The sequence below is a fragment of the Nestor notabilis genome, unplaced genomic scaffold (genome assembly GCF_000696875.1).
Source record: "Nestor notabilis isolate BGI_N333 unplaced genomic scaffold, ASM69687v1 scaffold4378, whole genome shotgun sequence".
Lineage (NCBI taxonomy): Eukaryota > Metazoa > Chordata > Aves > Psittaciformes > Psittacidae > Nestor > Nestor notabilis.
The window spans coordinates 30,190-49,672 of NW_009938570.1; the positions used below are offsets into that span (position 1 = coordinate 30,190).

The window sequence follows — 19,483 nt, forward strand, 5'->3', positions numbered from 1 at the left end:
GGGTAAGAGCAGCTTATAGAGCAAATCAAAACATCAGTATGCTCTAATGAAGAACATGTTTGTACCTTCAGAGTCACATCTTGATATTTCTTTCTTCTTTTATAGGCAAACGTACAAATGTCTACCACAAGACTAAAGTGTGCTATGTTATGTTTTTTACCATAAGCACCCATAAAATGAGCTCCATTGCAGACAGGTATGTTAATAAATATTGAGAATTTTGGGGTAATTACTCTTCAATGCATTCTTTAATAATCTTTTTCTTACAGTTAATATATAGAGAATATTCATTTATTCAAAAAATTAGAGTGGCTATTTTTGACAAAGTTATTTTGGTAGTTGTTAGATGTGTTGGTTTGTAGTCATTGGAAATAGCGATTTTTATTGTTTGAGATGAATCTTAATGTATTACTTGTTTTCAGTCATGGAACAGCCTCTGTGCAAGTTGAGCTGATTATTAATGTTTACCTGAATTTTTGGTTTTTAGTAATTAGATATTTGATTAAGGATAACAAATACATTTAAACCATTAGTGATGCTGCAGATGATAGTAAGGTGACTCACTAACCTATATCAAGGAAAAAGTAATAGTTGAGACATGTTTTCTATTGGATGTCTTGAGCTAGACTTTCTTAGCAGTTTAGGTGAGCATTTGTCCTTAGTATTCTGTGTATTTCCATTTTTGAGACTTCAGGAAATGAAACTTGCATCAAATTTACATAAAATTAAACCCAATTGAAATAAATAACAATAAAAGCATTTGTTTCTTTCAGAAATGATGGAAGCATTTTTGATGGGCTGGTGGAAGAAGATGACAAAGATAAAGCAAAAAGGTAAGTTTTAAAGTTATTTAAAGCTAAGGAATGTCATATACTTTTATACTTGAACTTACCAGGGTGATTTCTAAACAACAAAAATGTGATTCTTTTATAAATAACCATGTTACTGTTGTTATTCAGATATGCTGTGTGTTATAACTGTGGATCATTGATTTGTATTTTTGTAAAAGGATACTTTATTCCAAAGGCTTAGCTGCAAACCTCTATGAGAAGGAGGAAGCCACTCTTCAGAAATGGTGTCTGAGATACAGAGTAGGTGTTTTTGTGACAGTTCTGACAGCGTAAATTCTTAAGGAGCTGTTTGCATCGAGAACCTGGCAGTAGTATGCAGCTTATTATGAGAAAGTTTCATAGTTGTTGTAAAACATTTTCTGTTTTGTTTTTCAGAGTGTCTAGGAACAAGTCTGAAAAGAAACGTCGAGATCAGTTTAATGTACTTATCAAAGAGCTGGGTTCCATGCTTCCAGGTAATGCTCGGAAGATGGATAAATCCACTGTACTGCAGAAGAGCATTGACTTTTTACGGAAGCACAAAGGTAATTATTTGTAATAATAATAAAATATGTGTAAATTTTCATTTTTTTTTAATAGTCTGTATATAAAACATTCACAATTTTGCAGTTCCTTTAAGGAAATTGTCAAAAGAATGTAAAGAGCTCCTGAAGAGCGTTATTCTTAAGGTCATGCTGTAGGTAGAAGAGATAGAACTGGTTTTGCTAATATTTTGCAAATGTCAGTAGTAATTTTATTTTTTTCTTGTCCCATAGCTGTCAAAGAAGTATGTTTCATAAATAAAAGCATTTAGTTTTGAAATAACTTTGAAGGTTTTTGTTCTGGACGGATGGAGACCTTTAGAATATAATTGCTTCATAAGGCACAAGTTGTCAAAAGTTTTTCTCTACAGGAAAACTGCTGATCCATTTCAGTGGAAGCACTTGCCGGAAGTACTTGTCTTCATATTTAGATAGGGTCGATTTGGTATTTATGTATATTAAAAATTCCTGCTCCTACACTTCTTAATATGGCATCTTGTGGTGCGATAGACAACATAAAAAATTCAAGAAAATGAACATCATCCGTTTCCCTGAGTAATTTCTGAGCATGCATACTCTCTAGAAAGCAGTAGGGACAAAAGAAGCAGCTATAAGGTTATAAATAAAAGTAGTAAAGCTGTTAAGTGGATGAATAGGTATGTATTTATCAACAGTATGCATGTCAATTTAAGGTATATTAACGTACAATAAATAATTTTCCATGCCCTAGCATATGTCTTCCATTAGTGTTATGGTTCAAGTAGCATGAAATGTGTCCTGTATAGTGCCACTAAAAGGGTAAACATAACAGTTAAAATGGAAAGGGAGGGAGGAATAATTTGTGTGAGATTTCACAGACTTAGGATTAGTTCTAATAGACTGATATTCATACAGCCCACAGATAAATGCTACAGATCTTGGCCCAGCTGGCAATTTTGTTTGAGGATGCTCAGTGCTGGTGCAGAGTGGTTTCAGGTCCAGGATTTGAAGACTAGAATTCAATGTGCAAGTTTGATTATGCTCCTCTGTCTAGTAGCTAGCTCGGGAATGTGACCTCAGTGCCATTTATCTTTCAATGAAAGCTTCTGCCAGAATTCTGAGGCATTTTTCTGAAGTTATCAAGTAAAACAAGTTATTTCCATGTTACTTTGGCTCTGTTTTCCAATATCATACTTGTTCTAATTATGGGAAATGTAAAACAACATATGTTCTTGCAGTAAGATAATTCAGAATGGTTTAGTAAAGGTATGAACTTCAGATTTTATTTAGTGTAAACCCTTTCTACCGCAGAAGTCAGATAAAGTTATATGGACCAGAATGAGCTGGTGAATCACTTCCAGATCTAAAGTGCAGATTATCTCTGTACTGTGGACAACTTTAAGTTCCTTGAATTTTGCCTCTACTTCAGTGGCATAGCTTTTCATTTCCATGTTGTTTGACTTGTCCCTCAGTGTTCAATATATTTGTTCTGACTGAAAAACTAGATTTGGGGTTCTACTTCGGTTATCCTTTCTTCTCCAACCCACTCTTCCTGCTTTGCAGTACCATTTCAAAACAGATAGCAAAAGCCTGATCAATTTATGTCTTCTGTGAGATCTGATCATTGGAAATTGTGGTCCATCTTTGTTGATGTTTTTCCTCTCTCCTTGCAGCTCTCCACTTTTTGCCAGTTTCTTGCGTGATATTGCTGTTGTTTACAGATCTTTTATTTAGTCTAAAGCTCTTCCATAAAGTTTTCTTCCTTCAGTCTGGGAACTGAAACTCTAAACTCTTCCAGCCCTTTGCATATTTAGCTCAATTCCTGGTTTTCTGTGCTCTTTGAGCAATCTGAACTAGCAAACTAGCTTACAGCCTTTGTACAGACTTGTCCTTTAGAAATCAAAAGTCTTACAGACATAGTTCTGTTCTTTCAATTCGTCTAAATCCTTGATTCATGACTACGTGTCCAGGGTTGTTCTTACAGCCTGTACTTCTTCTGTAGTGCCCATGTTATTCATCAAAACTGAAGTACTATACAGTCTTGCTTCTTGTTTCAGTTGTCAGTTGATGAGGAAGCATCAGCATTCAGAACCTGGGGCCTGGTTTTGCTTAGCAGCTGTTGTTTCACCTATGTATGGGAAGTTAATCTATGTATTTCTCTTAAGTTCCTACAGGAATCTCTGTTCAAAATTCATCTCTGTGTATGAATCACAGTAATTCCACAGTGGAGCCTGTCATACAACTCATAACAGTCTTTGTTGAAAACCTACTCTTTTTTTTTTTTTTTAAATGTTACCTTATTTCTTTACACAACAGAATGGGAAGAAGAGAAAGGACAGTGACCATTTTTAGTGCAAAGATTAGAATGACCAGTATTGGCAAGATACTTGAGGATTAGGCATTTTAATGACATAAGCTGATCAGCAATTTTGGCTTTCTAAATCTTTGAAAACAACACTCTCAATAGAATATTTTATTATAGTGTCAGAGGAAGGAGTATTTTTCCATTGTCAAAATCCATTACTTACTGCTATTAACTTCAGCATTACCTTGAAGTCTGGCAGGACTGTAGCACAAACTGGTAGAAGGAAAGAGAAGACAAAATTAATTATGACAGGGGAGAAGACATTGATTTCCTTTTTAAGGAACAACATTTCTATGTAATGAATGAAAAAATGATGAGAACAGAGAACCTTCTGCTATTTGCTATTGTGTATATGCTGCTCAGTGGGAAAATAATGGCTTTTGAAAGTGTGAATCCTTGTACTGTATGTATGTTTGATTGTAGAAATTACTGCACAGTCAGATGCCAGTGAGATTCGACAGGACTGGAAACCAACATTCCTTAGTAATGAAGAGTTCACACAGTTAATGTTAGAGGTATGTTATTTCTGGTGTTCTGGGAGTAGAACATTTCCTCATGGAGAGTCATTCCATGATGAAATTTTTCAGTTTGATGATATAACATTTTATTTCAGTTGTAACTGTAAGTTTTAATAAACAGTTAAAATTCCTATGTATGCAATGTAATGCAAAAGTTTTTCTTTTAACTGCATTTTCAATTACAGAAAACATGGTAACAGAGCAGGTCCACAAATAAACAGAACAATATGATATAAGAAATTTTTTTTAAGATGTGAACTTTAAAATTTGCTATTTAGAATTACAATTCTGTCGTGCTTTCATGTTTGATAGCATTCAACTAAAAGATACCTGTGTTAAATACAGTGGAAATAAGTTTAAGTAGAAGATAATGCAGTCTAAACTGTATTTCCCACGTTTCAAGTCTCAATAAAATCTTGCTACAAATTTATTTCGAGATTGGGAATATTGATTTTTTTAAATACTGAAATTCATTGATTTCACCACCTTTTTAACTTGTTTTTCTCTTAGCTTTTCCACCTTTTCTTGCCTTTGTCTCTAGCTCATTTTTCTGACTTCTCTGATGTTTTAAATGATAATTAAATTAACATTAACAGGCTGGCAGAATGGGAGATGGGCAAAACAGTGGCTACTTGTATATGGACTTACTTCCAAAACCACAGGTTATTTAAGAATGGGAATTGTAATGCTTGTAGTGTAAAAGCAAGACTAAGAAGTTTTAGTATTGAGAGTCATCCTCAATTTTAAATTTTAAATTTTTTAAATACAAAACTGGTCTAAATTATTTTCCATGTTGAATATAGCTTAACGTTTTTAATATGCTCTGTTTCTTTTTATTTAACTGCACATTATGTTTAATTTCAGGCTCTTGATGGTTTTTTTTTAGCAATTATGACAGATGGAAATATAATATATGTGTCTGAAAGTATAACTCCCTTACTTGAACATTTGCCAGTAAGTACAAATCATTTTCAGTAACATATCAGTTTGTCTATGGATGCTATTAATTACTTGTTAGCCTTTTTGGCATTATAGGCATTATAGAACAGATGTATGCTTTGTTCTAATGTGTCTGCTTTTTCCTAAGCACAACTCCTTCCTACTGGTCTGTCACCTATATTAAACATTTCCTTTGGAAATACAGAATACAGTTGGCACTCTGTTAGGCAGGTTTAGGAAGTGCCAGACTAGTATCAGTTTCCCTTCAGTGTAACTGAAATAACACAGTGATCTGCAGAAGACCCTATGGAGTTCACACCTCTCATAGCCTCCACGTGAGTCAGGCAGAGTATTGCTAAAGAAAAGGTCTTGACTTTGCATAAGCACTGCTGAGCAGTAACAAAAACATCCCTGTGTTATCAACACCGTTTCCAACACATATCCAAAACATAGCCCCATACCAGTGACCATGATGAAAATGAACTCTACCCCAGCCAAAACCAGCACAACTGTGTTCATAAAATCAATTGCAGTTGGATACAATTATTAGCAACACAAAAACTTACATGATATAGGGAGATGCTGTCTTTTGTTCCAAGATACAATTTCAGTGTATTGGATGCCACTGACGGATTACAGTGCTCTAGAACAAACAAACATCCTATAGTTTCTAATTAAAATGTTCCTTTGCTTGGAATTGTTGCATCCCAGAGAGGTTAATACAACACTTTAACATGTATGTATATTTGCTGTATTCACAGTGTTTTTCATTAAATGCAGTGTCAAAATTAAGATAGATCAGAGTGAAATTTTTCTTATTGCAAAATATTCATGTGTATTCCAGCAGGTGGCTTTGTTGAGTCACTGATGTTCTTCTGAACTGTGGAATCGTTTTGCATTAAAATAGTAGGGTTTGTGACAGTGTGCATCTTGCATTAGTTTAATGCTTATTAAATCTTTTTCTTTCAGTCTGATCTTGTGGATCAGAGTGTATTTAATTTTATCCCAGAGGGGGAACATTCAGAAATTTATAAAATACTGTCTTCTCATCTGCTGGAAGGAGATTCATTGACACCAGAATACTTAAAATGTAAGTAGCTATTGTGGGTTAACCCTAGTAGGCATCTCAGCCCCACACAGCTGCTCACTCACACCCCACAGCAGGATGGGAAAAGAATAAGAAGGGTGAAAATGAGAAACCTTGTGGGTGGAGATAAAGACGGTTTAATAGATAAAACAAAAGCCACGTGCACAAGCAAAGCAAAACAAGGAATTAATTTGCTACTTCCCATTGGCAGGCAGGTGTTCAGCCGTTTCCAGGAAAGCAGGCCCTCATCATGTGTAGTGATTACTCGGGAAGACAAATGCCATAAACACAAATATCTCCCCTTCCTCCTCCTTCCCCAGCTTTTATTGCTGAGCACTATGTCGTATGGTATGCGATATCCCTTAGGTCAGCTGTCCCAGCTGTGTCCCCTCCCATCTTCCTGTGCACCCCCAGCCTACTCAACCAGTGGGGTGAGGAGTGCAGAAAAGGCCTTGACTCTATGTAAGCACTGCTCAGCAGTAACTAAACATCTCTGTGTTATCAGTGCTGTTTTAGTCACAAATTGAAAATAGCACCATATGAGCTGCTGAGAAGAAAATTAACTCTATCCCAGGCAAAACCAGTATAGTAGTTGTGTTAAAAATAATCTGCTTTGCATCACATGTGATCAGTTCTTCCAGTGTTATTTAAGCAGAAACATATGGGTGAGCCCTGAAGAACAGAAACACTTCTTTTCTCCCCTTCCCCTGAAGAGTAGCATTTTATTGCATTTCACTCCTTCTTGTGTATTCCTGTGTATTGTGTATCATCTTGTTTATATAGCTTCTATTTAGACAGTTGCAGCAGTTGGTGAGAATAAAAACATGGCAGTCTAATGGGTTTTGGAAGTGCATGCTTTAGTAAACTTAAGTGTAGGGTAGCTGCTTCTTTAAAACAGCTCTGGTTTTCAGGGTTCTCTCTATGTCAATAGCATTTAAGCCCTTCGTGCACACATTCTAAAGGAGTTCTCCTTTAGGTTAGTTAATATCATACTGGTTAAAAGCAGAGACTGTAGCCATTTGAAATCACAAGACTTACAGTCTCTCAGTAAGTATGCAGCTTAATTATTCCTGCTTTCCATTTCATGTTGCCTATGTGCTTCATCAAGCATGTAGCTTATTAATTTGTTTATTCCTTTCTCAGCAAAATATCAACTAGAATTCTGTTGCCATATGCTGCGAGGAACAATAGATCCAAAAGAGCAACCTACATACGAATATGTAAAATTCATAGGAAATTTCAAGTGTTTGAATAATGGTAAGTAATTTCAGCAGTGTTACAGTGAAATACTTAGGAGCTTCACAGCTAGAGAGGTTTAGGACCATTGCGCAGAACTTAATGATGAACTAAAATCAGCCTTTCAAAATATGAACTTGAAGCAGAGTTATTTTTATATTGCTTTAATGAAAAAGAATTAAAACTGCCTACTGGGTATTGCAGGTGTGTGTGTTTGAATGCAAAACATAGTAATTATGCTTAATGCTTTTGATTAAAGAAAACTAAAATCTTGTAAAACGTTTTTTTCTTAAGAATGTAAGAGACATTTAAGCAAATGCTTTAAAATAAATCATAATCCATACTTGAGCGGGTGACTGGCTAACTTGAAGGTCAGTGGTACTGAGTACCTGCAGTTCTCATTATGCAGTGAGCTGGAAAATTTCACCCCCCGTTTAAATTCTGTGCTTTCACTGATAGGATTTACCACTCAGATGAGTGGATGGGCTGGTACAGTTTTCTGCGCTGAGTTCTTTTCCCTTCCATTGAAGTTATTTGTATTACTTGTGTACTAATATTACTCTTCTGTACTACATCTCTAATCTTTTTGGTCAGCCTGTGCTGACTGTTTACTTGAGAGGCATGTTTATTTGATCAGCCATATAAATGGGTTGTGCAGTGTAGACAGTAGACGATCTTCATAAAGATCACGTCCCAGAATATTATCAAACAGTATCTTATTTTTCTCACAAAAATGGGAGAGGTTGAGTCTTAGTGCCAAATTGCAGGTATGTAACATTATAGGAAATACAAGAAACAGGCCTGAAAAGGGCGAATATGTTGCCAGTCTTGGAAAGAGGAGGAGTTAGGAAACTGCAGACCAATTGGTTGCAATTCAATACTGGGAAATAGCCCAGAACAAGTAACTATATGTGAGCATCATGAAACTAGCAAGGATTGAATAGCAACCATTGTGGATTTTCCAGGTAGAAATAGCTTCAAATCAATTCATTTTCCTCTACCACAGAGTAGCACACTGTGTGGATAAGAGGACAAAGCACAAATAAATGATGGACTTCTTTAGTATGCTTTAGACAGTTAACATATTCTGTTCTCACAAACACGTAAGGGAAGCACATGTTAACTGAAGTTGCTGGAGAGTAGCTGCAGAAATTGGTGGGAAAGGCGACAAATGTTCACTGTCAAAATGGAGTTTTAATGGCCTGCTTCTGGATTTGATCGGTATTTTCACTGATGTTATGAGTAATGGAACGTTGTTTGCAGTCATGAAATGATGCAAGAACACTAAAACTAAGATAAGAATTCAGCCCTGAACTTAGAAAATTAATTATTTTGGGGGGAAAAAACCACCAGTACAAGAGACAGATTGACTAAGAACAAATGCAAGTTGCTATATTTAGGAGTGGCAAACTGTAGGAACAGGGGAAAAGATTACAGTTAGCTAGATAGTAGTCATTTAGAAAAAGGAGTTACTGTGGAATGTAAACTGAATATGACCAAATAACCACGAGCAATGTCTAAACCACATGAAGTAATCTGACTACACTTCTTGAAACCCCTGTGTCCTCATCCAGTTTTTGATGATGCTGTTTGTCAGGAGTAAATAAAGTAGCTGGAAAGAGTTCAGAGGAGAGCAATGAAAGCAATCAGAAATTTAAAAATTTAGCTTACAAGGCAAGATAAACTCTGAAGAAAAACCGAGAAGGGATAAGGTAGAGGAAGTTGCCTGTTTCCTTTCTGGTGGAAAGAGCAAGGAGCTGAAAGCTTAAATTGCATGAAGAAACTTAAGTTCTAATCTAGAGTTGAACTAAAACCAGTGAGGCTTGGAAGAGCCTGGCAGCATTTTGGAGCCACCATCGTTAGAGTCTAGTAATGGTAAAATAAATTGATACCTGCTGGAAATTAAAAGTAAGGTTACTCTCTTTTGAGGTCTAGTCCATCCTTTGCCCCCCTTCTGATTCCGTCTATCTCTGTGATTCAGTAAGTGGAATTTGTTTATTGTCATCTGACTGTCCTGATTCTTTCACGTACATAATTATTGTGCTTTGTTCTGTTACTCAGTATGTCTTAAGCTTGTGTCATTTGAATGTGATGGAAGCCTAGAAAAGAATACTTACTTCAGAGTTAAAAAGAAGAATTTAGCAAAACCTGACACAAGAGAGAAATTTCAAAGATGTTTTTGAAGAAGGTGTATTTCAGTAATTTTCAGTGGTTACCAAGAAAGATGAGGGTTGTTAGTTTCTTAAAACTGCTTTGTCCGATAATATCATACTAACTGTAATTTTAGTTCTTTGAGAAAGTTAGTTGATGATTGTGTTCCCATTACTGTATAACTGCTATTCCTGTGCATATATGCATATATATCATACGTAGTGTTTTTCTTTATGCATGTTGAGTTATAAGCAAACCGCATTAGAGAAACATTAGGCCATTTGTGATATTATTCTCCTTTTCCTCTCTCCGTATACTGTAATCTATGTTGACTTCTTCTCTGTCTTCCCTCAGTTCCCAACTCAGCACACAATGGTTTTGAAGGAACTATTCAACGATCGCACCGGCCTTCGTATGAAGACAAAGTTTGCTTTGTAGCCACAGTTAGATTAGCTACACCTCAATTTATCAAGGTATGTACAAGTGAACTCATTTTGTATCTTTTTAAATGGACTCTGAACAAGAAAACTTCGGAGAGAATGCACGCAACTCTTCACATATTATTAATCAAAACTGTAAGGAATTCTATTAAGTGAAACTGAAAGTGCCTGTGTTTCTTTTTGAACACACAAATAGGTTAAATGTTATGCAAAGCATCAAATGAAGTTGTTACGGTGAATGCCATTTCTAAATAGACATATAAACCAGTAATATCTAAGAAATAAATTTGGGTGTCTGTAGGAATATAATTTAGAAGTTTAAAATGAAAGATAACATTGAGATTCACTGGAGAAATTAATAGTTTTAGTTGAAAATCTGATGTGACTTTTATGTTGCTGATGGTCCTGCTGTAGTTTGACACAGCAAATCTGGTAGGGCTTAATTAAAGCTTACATTACTTGTCAATAACTGAGAGCTGGGTTTTGTTTCAATAGCGTTATTCAGTAACTTGGTTGTTTAAAAGAGAACATTTTGCTTACCTGCTAATGTACAGTGAAGGTATCTTTCCAAGTTTAGTTTAAGGATAATCCTGTTCCTTACCAAAATCAGTCAAAATAAATATTCAGGATACAGTACAGGGGTCTGTGATTCCGATTCAAATGATATGTTTTATACAAATATGTTGAGGTACAGGATAGTCTACTATCTAATATCTGGTCTTGCAATTCAGTTGTAAAGAAATGCCATGAAATTTATATGGCACATGGTTAAGCTGCTCTTTGTCATGCTGAACACTTAAATATTCTGTCTATAAATCGAATGCACTGGTGTCTTAGGCTGAAGATTAATGGTGGCAGCCTCTGAAGACATGGTCTATGTATTTTGCACTTTGAAAGCATAGTAGGGAGTCTGTGGAGAAATCACATAAACTTCAGTTCCATCAGGCTGAATAGGAACTGGATCTTTCCAGATTGCGTGGCAGAGAAAGCTTCTTGTTTATTTTTCCTGAAGCTATGGAAATCTTTTATCTGACACTTTTCTTCCAATGTGTGTCTAAATAATGTTCCATCTGTAATGCTTACAGTTTGTAGCGATATAGAATCATAGAATAGTTAGGGTTGGAAAGGACCTTAAGATCACCTAGTTCCACCCCCCCTGCCGTGAACAGGGACACCTCACACTAAACTATGTCACCCAAGGCTCTGTCCAGCCTGGCCTTGAACACCGCCAGGGCTGGAGCATTCACAACTTCCTTGGGCAACCCATTCCAGTGCCTCACTGCCCTCACTGTGAAGAACTTCTTCCTTATATCTAATCTAAACTTCCCCTGTTTAAGTTTAACCCCATTTACCCCTTGTCCTACCACTACAGTCCCTAATGAAGAGTCCCTCCCCAGCATCCTTGTAGGCCCCCTTCAGATATTGGAAGGCTGCTATAAGGTCTCCACGCAGCCTTCCCTTTTCCAGGCTGAACAGCCCCAATGTGTGATTTTTGCTTCATGAAGTACTTGGGGAAGGGGAGGAAAAGACCAACACAGAAATATTTGTCAATATTTCTGTCTTTCGAAGTCTGACAGTTTAGAATGTACTGTAGTTAAACTTTTGTGTTTCCTGCTTCTGGCACAGAATCTTCGAAAGTTGAGGAGCTATTTGGAAGTTGAGATCTATTTATGATCTTTCAGGTCTCAGTCTCCTGAGGGCGAAAGCCTTACAGGTTATACTCTGGCCAAAGTTTCATTCCTCTACCTGAACTTCTAGGAAGCTTTCACATTACAGAGGTTGTAAGATCCTCTCAAGGGTTTTGATTAGTGCTGCTCATCTGGGAAATCTTGTGAAGATGACTAACATTAGAGTGAAGACTTTCAATCTGACAATACTTGTTCATACTCTGATAACCTTCTGCTATTATTGAGGCTAGCATTGACTAGCAAGTAAGTGTTATGTCAGGAATTTTACCATCCCAGTAAGTTTACTGACAGATGTGTGATGCAGCCAGTAATAAGATGCGTATTTTAGTGCTGGCTTGCCTTATTTGAGATAGAACCTGTTGCTCATCTGCCACTTGTTCTCTTTAATTCAGATGGCATATGGCTCTGGATTTTTTTTACCTAGAGTGTAATTTCTCAAGGATGTACAGTGCTTTTGCAGAAAGCCATAGTATTCATGAGAATAATCTCCGAAAGTTCACATTTTTATTTTCTGCATGACACCACCACTTTTGTAACAAAATGTACCAAAAATTTTGCTCCCCACTGAAGGGATTTGTCTCTACACGTTCTTAAAACATTTGTCTTGAATTTTGGCTGGTAAATGATTGAATCCTATCAAGAAGACAGGATTAACTCAGCCAAAAGGAGTCTATTGGAATATTTTTTTGTTACAAATGAAAATCCTTTCTCTTCTAGATGCCTTGTTGACAACTTCAGCAAGATGCTTTGTTGATAGCTTCTACCAGGTGTATTTTATAGTAGAGTATCTGCAAATCATTAATATAAATGCATCGAGTAATTGGATGCTAACCTGTTGCCAGCTCCTCTTTAGCAAAGATATTTTTACTGTGTTTTTACTTCCTGCATTGAAGTTATTTTTATTTTTGAGTTGTGCCCAAATAACTAGATTAAAAGAAACAACAAATCAAAAGTGTATCTCAAGGATGTACGCTTGCACTGTCATTTCTTTTCGCTATGTGTGCTGCTTTATTAAGTGCTGTAATCTTAAGAAAGTAGATGAGCTTCAGGTTTTAGAGGTAGTTCCAGTTTTGAAGGTTAAGTCTTGATAACTGGAAGTCACACACTAAGAGTCATAAATTTGTGCCCAGAGTAGTTTTTGTTCATTACCTCCATCATGTAACTCACTTTCTAGTTGCTGTCTTTAGATTTTACACCAGTGAAGGTGAGGAAAAAACATTACCTAGATATGTCCACTTTTTTCTTTCATAGAAAGAGAACTTAGAAATACCTATATAAAGAACTGCAAAATGTCCACTCTTTGTATTACAACCTGAAAGAATGAAAAGGAAGGTAGTCCCTTTGTGAGAACAAGTTAGGTACTGTATTTTTCCACAGGACTATTTCAGTAGCAGATGTTTGCAGAGCAGCAGTGTGCATGTCTGTCCACATCTGTTGTGAATATTATGTCAGTGCAGCAGCGGCTTCCGTATTGTAGTCTTATGGAAACTATTGCGGTATCTGATCATCAGTAGGTTCCAGTATTCCTGGCAATGGGAATACTGTTGCAAGCTCGTACAAGTGTGACAGGTGTGTGCACGGGTCTGAAAATAAAGATTTACTGATCTCTGATTTTCTGAGGAGTTTATTTGTATATGTGCATGTATTCCATCATCTTCTTGTAAGGCAGTACTAGAGGAGTCTGTAAAAGACTCGACTGGCCTGGAGTACTTAGTTCTGTTACTGTCTCAGCAGGACGCACAGTAACTGGTGGAGCATCTTCACCTCTCTGGAAGGAGACAGTAGAAACTGCCAGACATGCACTGGTTGTGCATATGTCTGAGTGGAATACATCTAAAATGGTGTACAGAATACCTTGAGGATTTGTTGTAATAGTGGAAATACAATCACTCATCGATTTTTCATGAGGTCTAAACATGAGTAGCGTGGGTTTTGTAGTAGGTGTCTGCCCTCTCAAGCCAAAGTGATTTAGAGTACACTGTATTCACTACAAGGAAGAATCCTATTCCCGAACTCAAAATAACGTAACCTTTCTGCTAATGTTGGTTTTTACCCATTATAAGCATATAGTGTAATCAGAGTGTCTGGTGGGAGTGTTTCAGCTCTTCTTTTATTTGTTACAAGTTAAAAGCATAACTGCAGGAACTGTTGATTTCTGCTTGTACTCCTGTGTTTGTAGTTACTGAGCTTGAGTTTAATCTCACACCGGGGTTGTCCCACTTAAATCAACCGAGTGTCAGCCTGGCACAGCTGAGATTAGATTCTACCTCAGTACTATGCATCTAAATGAGTAAAACCAATGAAGCTGTCTAAAAATAACATTATAACTATTGTGGAGTTACCTACTAACTTTAGGTAAGCCTGAATTTCGAAAGACCTGATGAATTAGACTAGAGCAGTTTTGAGAGAGATTTTTATTTTTCTACTTTTTAGGAAATGTGCACTGTTGAAGAACCCAATGAAGAGTTCACATCTAGACATAGCTTAGAATGGAAGTTCCTATTCTTGGATCACAGGTGCAATTCCTTCTATGTATAGCAGCAATAGTAGCTGAATCACAGTGGTGGCTATAATATTTAGAGTTCACTAATCAGTATTAACTACTTGTAACTTGTGTTGGGTTTAATTTTTAATTTTTTTCAGAGCACATACTATAAACAAGAAAACTTACATAAATGAAATAACTTTGGGGTTTTTGTGTGAAAATGAAATGACATTAATTTTTGTATTAATTAGGGCACCTCCGATAATAGGTTATCTTCCATTTGAAGTTTTGGGAACATCAGGATATGATTATTATCACGTGGATGATCTAGATAATCTGGCAAAATGTCACGAGCATTGTGAGTACGACTAAGTTGCTAAAATGAGCAAGTTTGCTTTATGGATGTTTGGTTTAAAGATTGAGTTGTACAACTGTTGCAGTGAAATTCTGTGATACGTTTGAGTGACATGTCTTTACTCCCATTCATTTCACGTTATCACACTGCCGATCTTTATCTTTCTTGTGATACAGAGCTACAAAACAGATATAAGTTTATCTTAGAGTTTTCACTGTGGTAAGTTGAAGGGCACAGCACTATCCTCTCCAGTTCTTCCAATAGCAATTAAAAGGCTCCATGATGTGTAATAAATGCAGTAATTGTTTGAACATGCAATAAAGTAAACTTTCTGCTTAGTTATGTTTTTCTTTATAAAGCTGTGTTTAAATTCTTTTGAACATGCATACTCCACAATATGTACAAAACCCACAAAAATGGAAGTTTGTTTCCTGCAGAGCTCTGAAAAATGCAGTATAGATTATTTTTTTGGTAGAAAGCTACATTTTTAAACCTGTTCTTAGTCATTGTCATAATACTGGATTTAGGTGTGGTTTGGGCCATATAAAGCTGGGAAATAATGTTTATTATGTAATTGCAATATTTACAGCCTGGAAAGACAGTAAACTTTATTCCTCACCTTTATAGTAATGCAATATGGGAAAGGGAAGTCATGTTACTACAGATTCCTTACAAAGGGACAACAATGGATTTGGCTGCAAACACATTACTATATTACGTATCACCAGTGGAATTCCAGGCCAGAGTTTATTGTCTGTACACACACTGTTGTAAGGTAAGTTCTTTTTTTTTAAATCTGTATTAGAGAAATTCTAATGGCATGGGAGCTGTATTGCTGGTCTTTTGGGAGGTAGAGAAATCCTAGTAGTTTAAGGAATCATTGGAAAACTGCCTGAGATGCTTTGTAAGCAAAGTAGCTCTGAGGGCTTTGTTTTTTGAAGTATGTGTTTTTAAGGCATCCAATTATATGGTAGTCATATTTGGTTTGTTCTTCTAGTTATGCAGAAGTTAGAGCAGAAAGACGACGTGAACTTGGTATTGAGGAGTCTCTTCCAGAGATAACAGCAGATAAAGTGAGTGTCACAGATAAAGTGAGTGTCTTACATGATTTTATTTTACCTCTTTTTTCTTTCATACTTAAAGTAATATGTAAGCAAATGCACAGCAGCAAGAAATGTTTTCTCCTATTACAGATAATTACACTGATCTCTAAATAATGTGACTATTTAAAGCTATCAAAGTAGTCTAGGAAGGGTGTTCGGTTAGCGGTGTTCTGCCCTGAACGCTTACCATCCTCTTTTCAGGAGTTCATGTGCATGTAGTTATAACATGGCAACACCCCTAAGTCCTTATTAAGATCTGCTTCCTGCGGAGATGGATTCATAAATAAATATTCTTCCTTACTGGAAGCACCCATAATCTGAAAAACCAAGGTCAATGCACAAATATGGCTTAAAAGAATTCACAGGAGGAAAGCTGGAGCTGTTCCATTTTGTGACTCTGTCCCACTTCTTAGGAGTGTACGAAATTCATTTTGAATTAATGTCATTGGAAGCTCAGTGACTCTTAGATAAACCAGCTTGTACAGATGCTCTGTCCTGTTTTCCCCAGGCAGTTCAGAAATGTTTCCCCTTGGCAGTTCAGCAAGTTTCATCTGACAGTGCTCCTTCTAGTGGAATTAACTCATCCTTTCTCCAAAGAATAAGCAGCTCACTCATTACACCAGTGTTCAAACTGTATTGAGTTGCTAGGGGAGGAGGTGAGCTCAGCAGTCAGTCTATGGCCTATGTCTGCATGCATTTTGGTTTCTAGGCTTACATGGCTTCAGTTTGGATTCTTTTCCAAGAACAAAAGCCACCAATGGAAACTGAACTAACAGATACCAAACAGGCCACTACTTCTGTGCAGTCACCTGTGTAAGGGGGTTGATATTAGGCACAGCATGGATTTAGATATTTGCTAACGGAAAAGTACATTGTATGCTGAATCAGATAAAATAATTGTTGTTCATGTGTGTCTTTTCAGAGTCAGGACTCTGGATCTGACAATCACATAAACACAGTGAGTCTCAAAGAAGCACTGGAAAGGTTTGATACCAGCCCCACACCTTCTGCTTCTTCCAGGAGTTCAAGAAAATCTTCACATACTGCAGTATCAGATCATTCATGTAAGCACCAACTGTTCCAAATATAACTGCCATCCCAGTGAAGGTTTTCTTTAATTAAATGCATAACTAGCAGTTAATATCATTTTATGAAAAGTGTGCAAATGAAAATGTCCTTTTTGATGGTTCAGAAATCTGCTGACAACTCAGATTTTCAGAGGTCTTGTAGTGACTTCTACTTCTGAAAGTACAACAGCGGACTCTAGACCACTGTATTTCAGTCCATCAGATTGTGGTGTTGTTGGATAGCCAGGGTAAAAATAGAGTCCAGGCCTTAATTTTCTTTCTATTCGTGAAAAACATCCTGTGATTGTATTATTGCATTGCAAAATTGAGATTACTATTAACATGTCTCTTTCTGTTGTAACTCTGAACATTGTCAGCAACCCCAACTAAAATGACAGTGGACACTAGCACTCCTCCAAGGCAAAGCTTATCTGGTCACGAAAAGACTGCGCAAAGAAGATCATCTCTGAGTAGTCAGGTAACTCTTCAGAGAAAAATTTTGTGCTTAATCAATGGAATTTCATGTTATTTAAGAGGTATTATTAAAAAACCTTAACTTTGTTTCTTCTGAAAACACATATTAAACTGCAACAGTTTCACTTGCAATACACGAGTATCAGAATTGTATCATCAATATGCAACTTTGGTTATACAATGGAATACAATAGTTAAGCATTTAAGTATCTATTTTATGGCACTAGGGTTGGTGAGATTGTGTATGAATCTCTGTTTTCATCTGCATGTAACTTCTTTCTACAATCCTGCATTTTTAATATACATATGAATATAAGCAATTATAAGCATACATGTAAGTGCCAACATAATGCTGTGTGTGCTGCTATATAATTTTACGACTCTAAAAATATTAGTGAATACTTTCATATAGCTTCTGAAATCTTGGTAACATGAGAAAATGTCATGCTTCATGCACTTGGTACTCATGTTGCACCTGAACTACTACATTCATTTCAGAAATAGAATGGTTATGAAAATACGTATTTTTAAACATTATTAGTTTAAGAATAAATCAAAGCTGTCAACTTCCAAACTTGTTGGAAAAGTTTTCCCTTGGTACAAAGAAGACTTGTAAAACAGTTGTAATTGTAATTTCTGTTTTTCCTGTTTTATACCTACTGCTTCTATATATTTTTAGCAGTGGAAAAATTATATACCTCGATATATGTATAATCAATTGCTTTCATGTCCGTTATTCTCTGATATTTAAGGTTAGATCTTTCAGGAAACATTTACTTGGTTTTTTTCATATGTTCGTATGATGTTATTTTGGAATTGACACATTGTGTAAAGTACTTCAAGTCAAGTAGGAAGTTCATTCCAATTATGGAACAATTTTTTCAATCCTAGTCTTTAAGCTCCCAGTCTCTTGGACAGCCAGTAGCACAACCAACAGTATCTCAGCCTGCAACTTTACAGCTCCAGTCTGGCATGTCCCAGGTATGTATTAAGTTGGTTTATTGTTTATTATTTTTCAAACAGTATTGTTCTCCTGGAGAAACTAGCTGTTCATGGCAGATGTCTAGGGAAGAACAGAAGTGGCTATCATAGCTTCTCTGTGGGCTCAGCCTCCAACAGTTTGTGTCTGAGGGTATTCCCAAGTTATTTGCATATTTTAGCTCTGGGTGAATTTTGGCAAACTCGTACAATTCTAATTTTTAACCTGAGAGAGCTTTACTGTGTAAACTGCTGAGGCTTTTTGTGTAATCTTGATGATTTGGATACCAGTTAATTTCTTTTGCTATGGATTTATACTTTTTAGCTCACCAATTCTGATGCATTGATAAACTGTGACATTTTCATGCTAATGAATTTGTCATCAGATTATGGTATTAGCAGTTTAAAAAGCAGTGCTTGATTTCTTTCCTACTGCAGAGGAGTGTATTTACTGCCTGTAAATGTAATGATTTTTGCTCAGCTTTTTGCTTATTCATTTCACTACAGCCTGTGTTTCAGTTTTCAGCTCAGTTAGGAGCTATGCAACACCTGAAGGACCAGCTAGAGCAAAGAACACGCATGATAGAAGCAAATATTCATCGGCAGCAGGAAGAGTTGCGCAAGATTCAAGAGCAGCTTCAAATTGTCCATGGTCAAGGACTCCAGGTGAGTTAGAGTAACTCTTGAAAGTTTGATTTGTAGAGAATGTAGGCATCTAAAATGAGACTCGGGCACTTAGTTCTACAGGCTGATCCTCCCTATCCCCGTCAGATGACATCTGGACCTAATGTACCTAAAATCCATAGTAGCATCTAAGCTACTGTTCCTTGGGTACCTGATATTTTGCTTCTGAATCTATGGGAAAGTGCCTCAGTGTATCTTTTCAGTATTGAGGAGCTCAAGCCTAGCTTATGCCTAAACCTCAGTGTAAAAGGATGCAGTGATTATTATTTCTTGCAGAGGTCTGCAGCAATTACAGTATTAATCCAAAATGTGCAAGATGAGCATTTATTTCCTCTTTTAGCTTGAAGGTGTCAAATTAATTTTTTGTTTCTTAAGCTGTCCTGTCAGACTGTGGTCCTCCTGCAGACCCTTCTGGTAGCAGTTTTGCTTTGCATGGTACACTGAAGTAGTTAGTGAGCCAGAGAGACCTGAAGTCTAGAGGATGCATTACTCAGTCTAGCAGCTGACTACCTGGCTTCTGTATTTTATCAGTGTCATTTATTCTAATTTTGGATTTTGTCAT

The 19,483-nt window shown here is 36.5% G+C and overlaps 1 protein-coding gene across 1 annotated transcript in view; it reads left to right on the top strand.

The window, feature by feature from the left end:
- Window positions 1-18,903, top strand: part of LOC104409500 (circadian locomoter output cycles protein kaput) — a gene marked incomplete at its 3' end in the record, with an annotated part of 21,352 nt that extends 2,449 nt beyond the window's left edge. The window contains exons 2-17 of the mRNA XM_010019385.1: window positions 106-196; window positions 774-833; window positions 1,227-1,375; window positions 4,140-4,231; window positions 5,099-5,188; window positions 6,143-6,263; window positions 7,404-7,517; window positions 10,002-10,120; window positions 14,209-14,291; window positions 14,512-14,618; window positions 15,243-15,390; window positions 15,613-15,688; window positions 16,641-16,782; window positions 17,163-17,263; window positions 18,151-18,240; window positions 18,757-18,903. Coding sequence (XP_010017687.1) covers window positions 150-196; window positions 774-833; window positions 1,227-1,375; window positions 4,140-4,231; window positions 5,099-5,188; window positions 6,143-6,263; window positions 7,404-7,517; window positions 10,002-10,120; window positions 14,209-14,291; window positions 14,512-14,618; window positions 15,243-15,390; window positions 15,613-15,688; window positions 16,641-16,782; window positions 17,163-17,263; window positions 18,151-18,240; window positions 18,757-18,903 — 1,686 coding nt within the window. The remainder of the gene's footprint in view (window positions 1-105; window positions 197-773; window positions 834-1,226; window positions 1,376-4,139; window positions 4,232-5,098; window positions 5,189-6,142; window positions 6,264-7,403; window positions 7,518-10,001; window positions 10,121-14,208; window positions 14,292-14,511; window positions 14,619-15,242; window positions 15,391-15,612; window positions 15,689-16,640; window positions 16,783-17,162; window positions 17,264-18,150; window positions 18,241-18,756) is intronic.
- Between the last annotated feature and the right edge of the window lie 580 nt (window positions 18,904-19,483).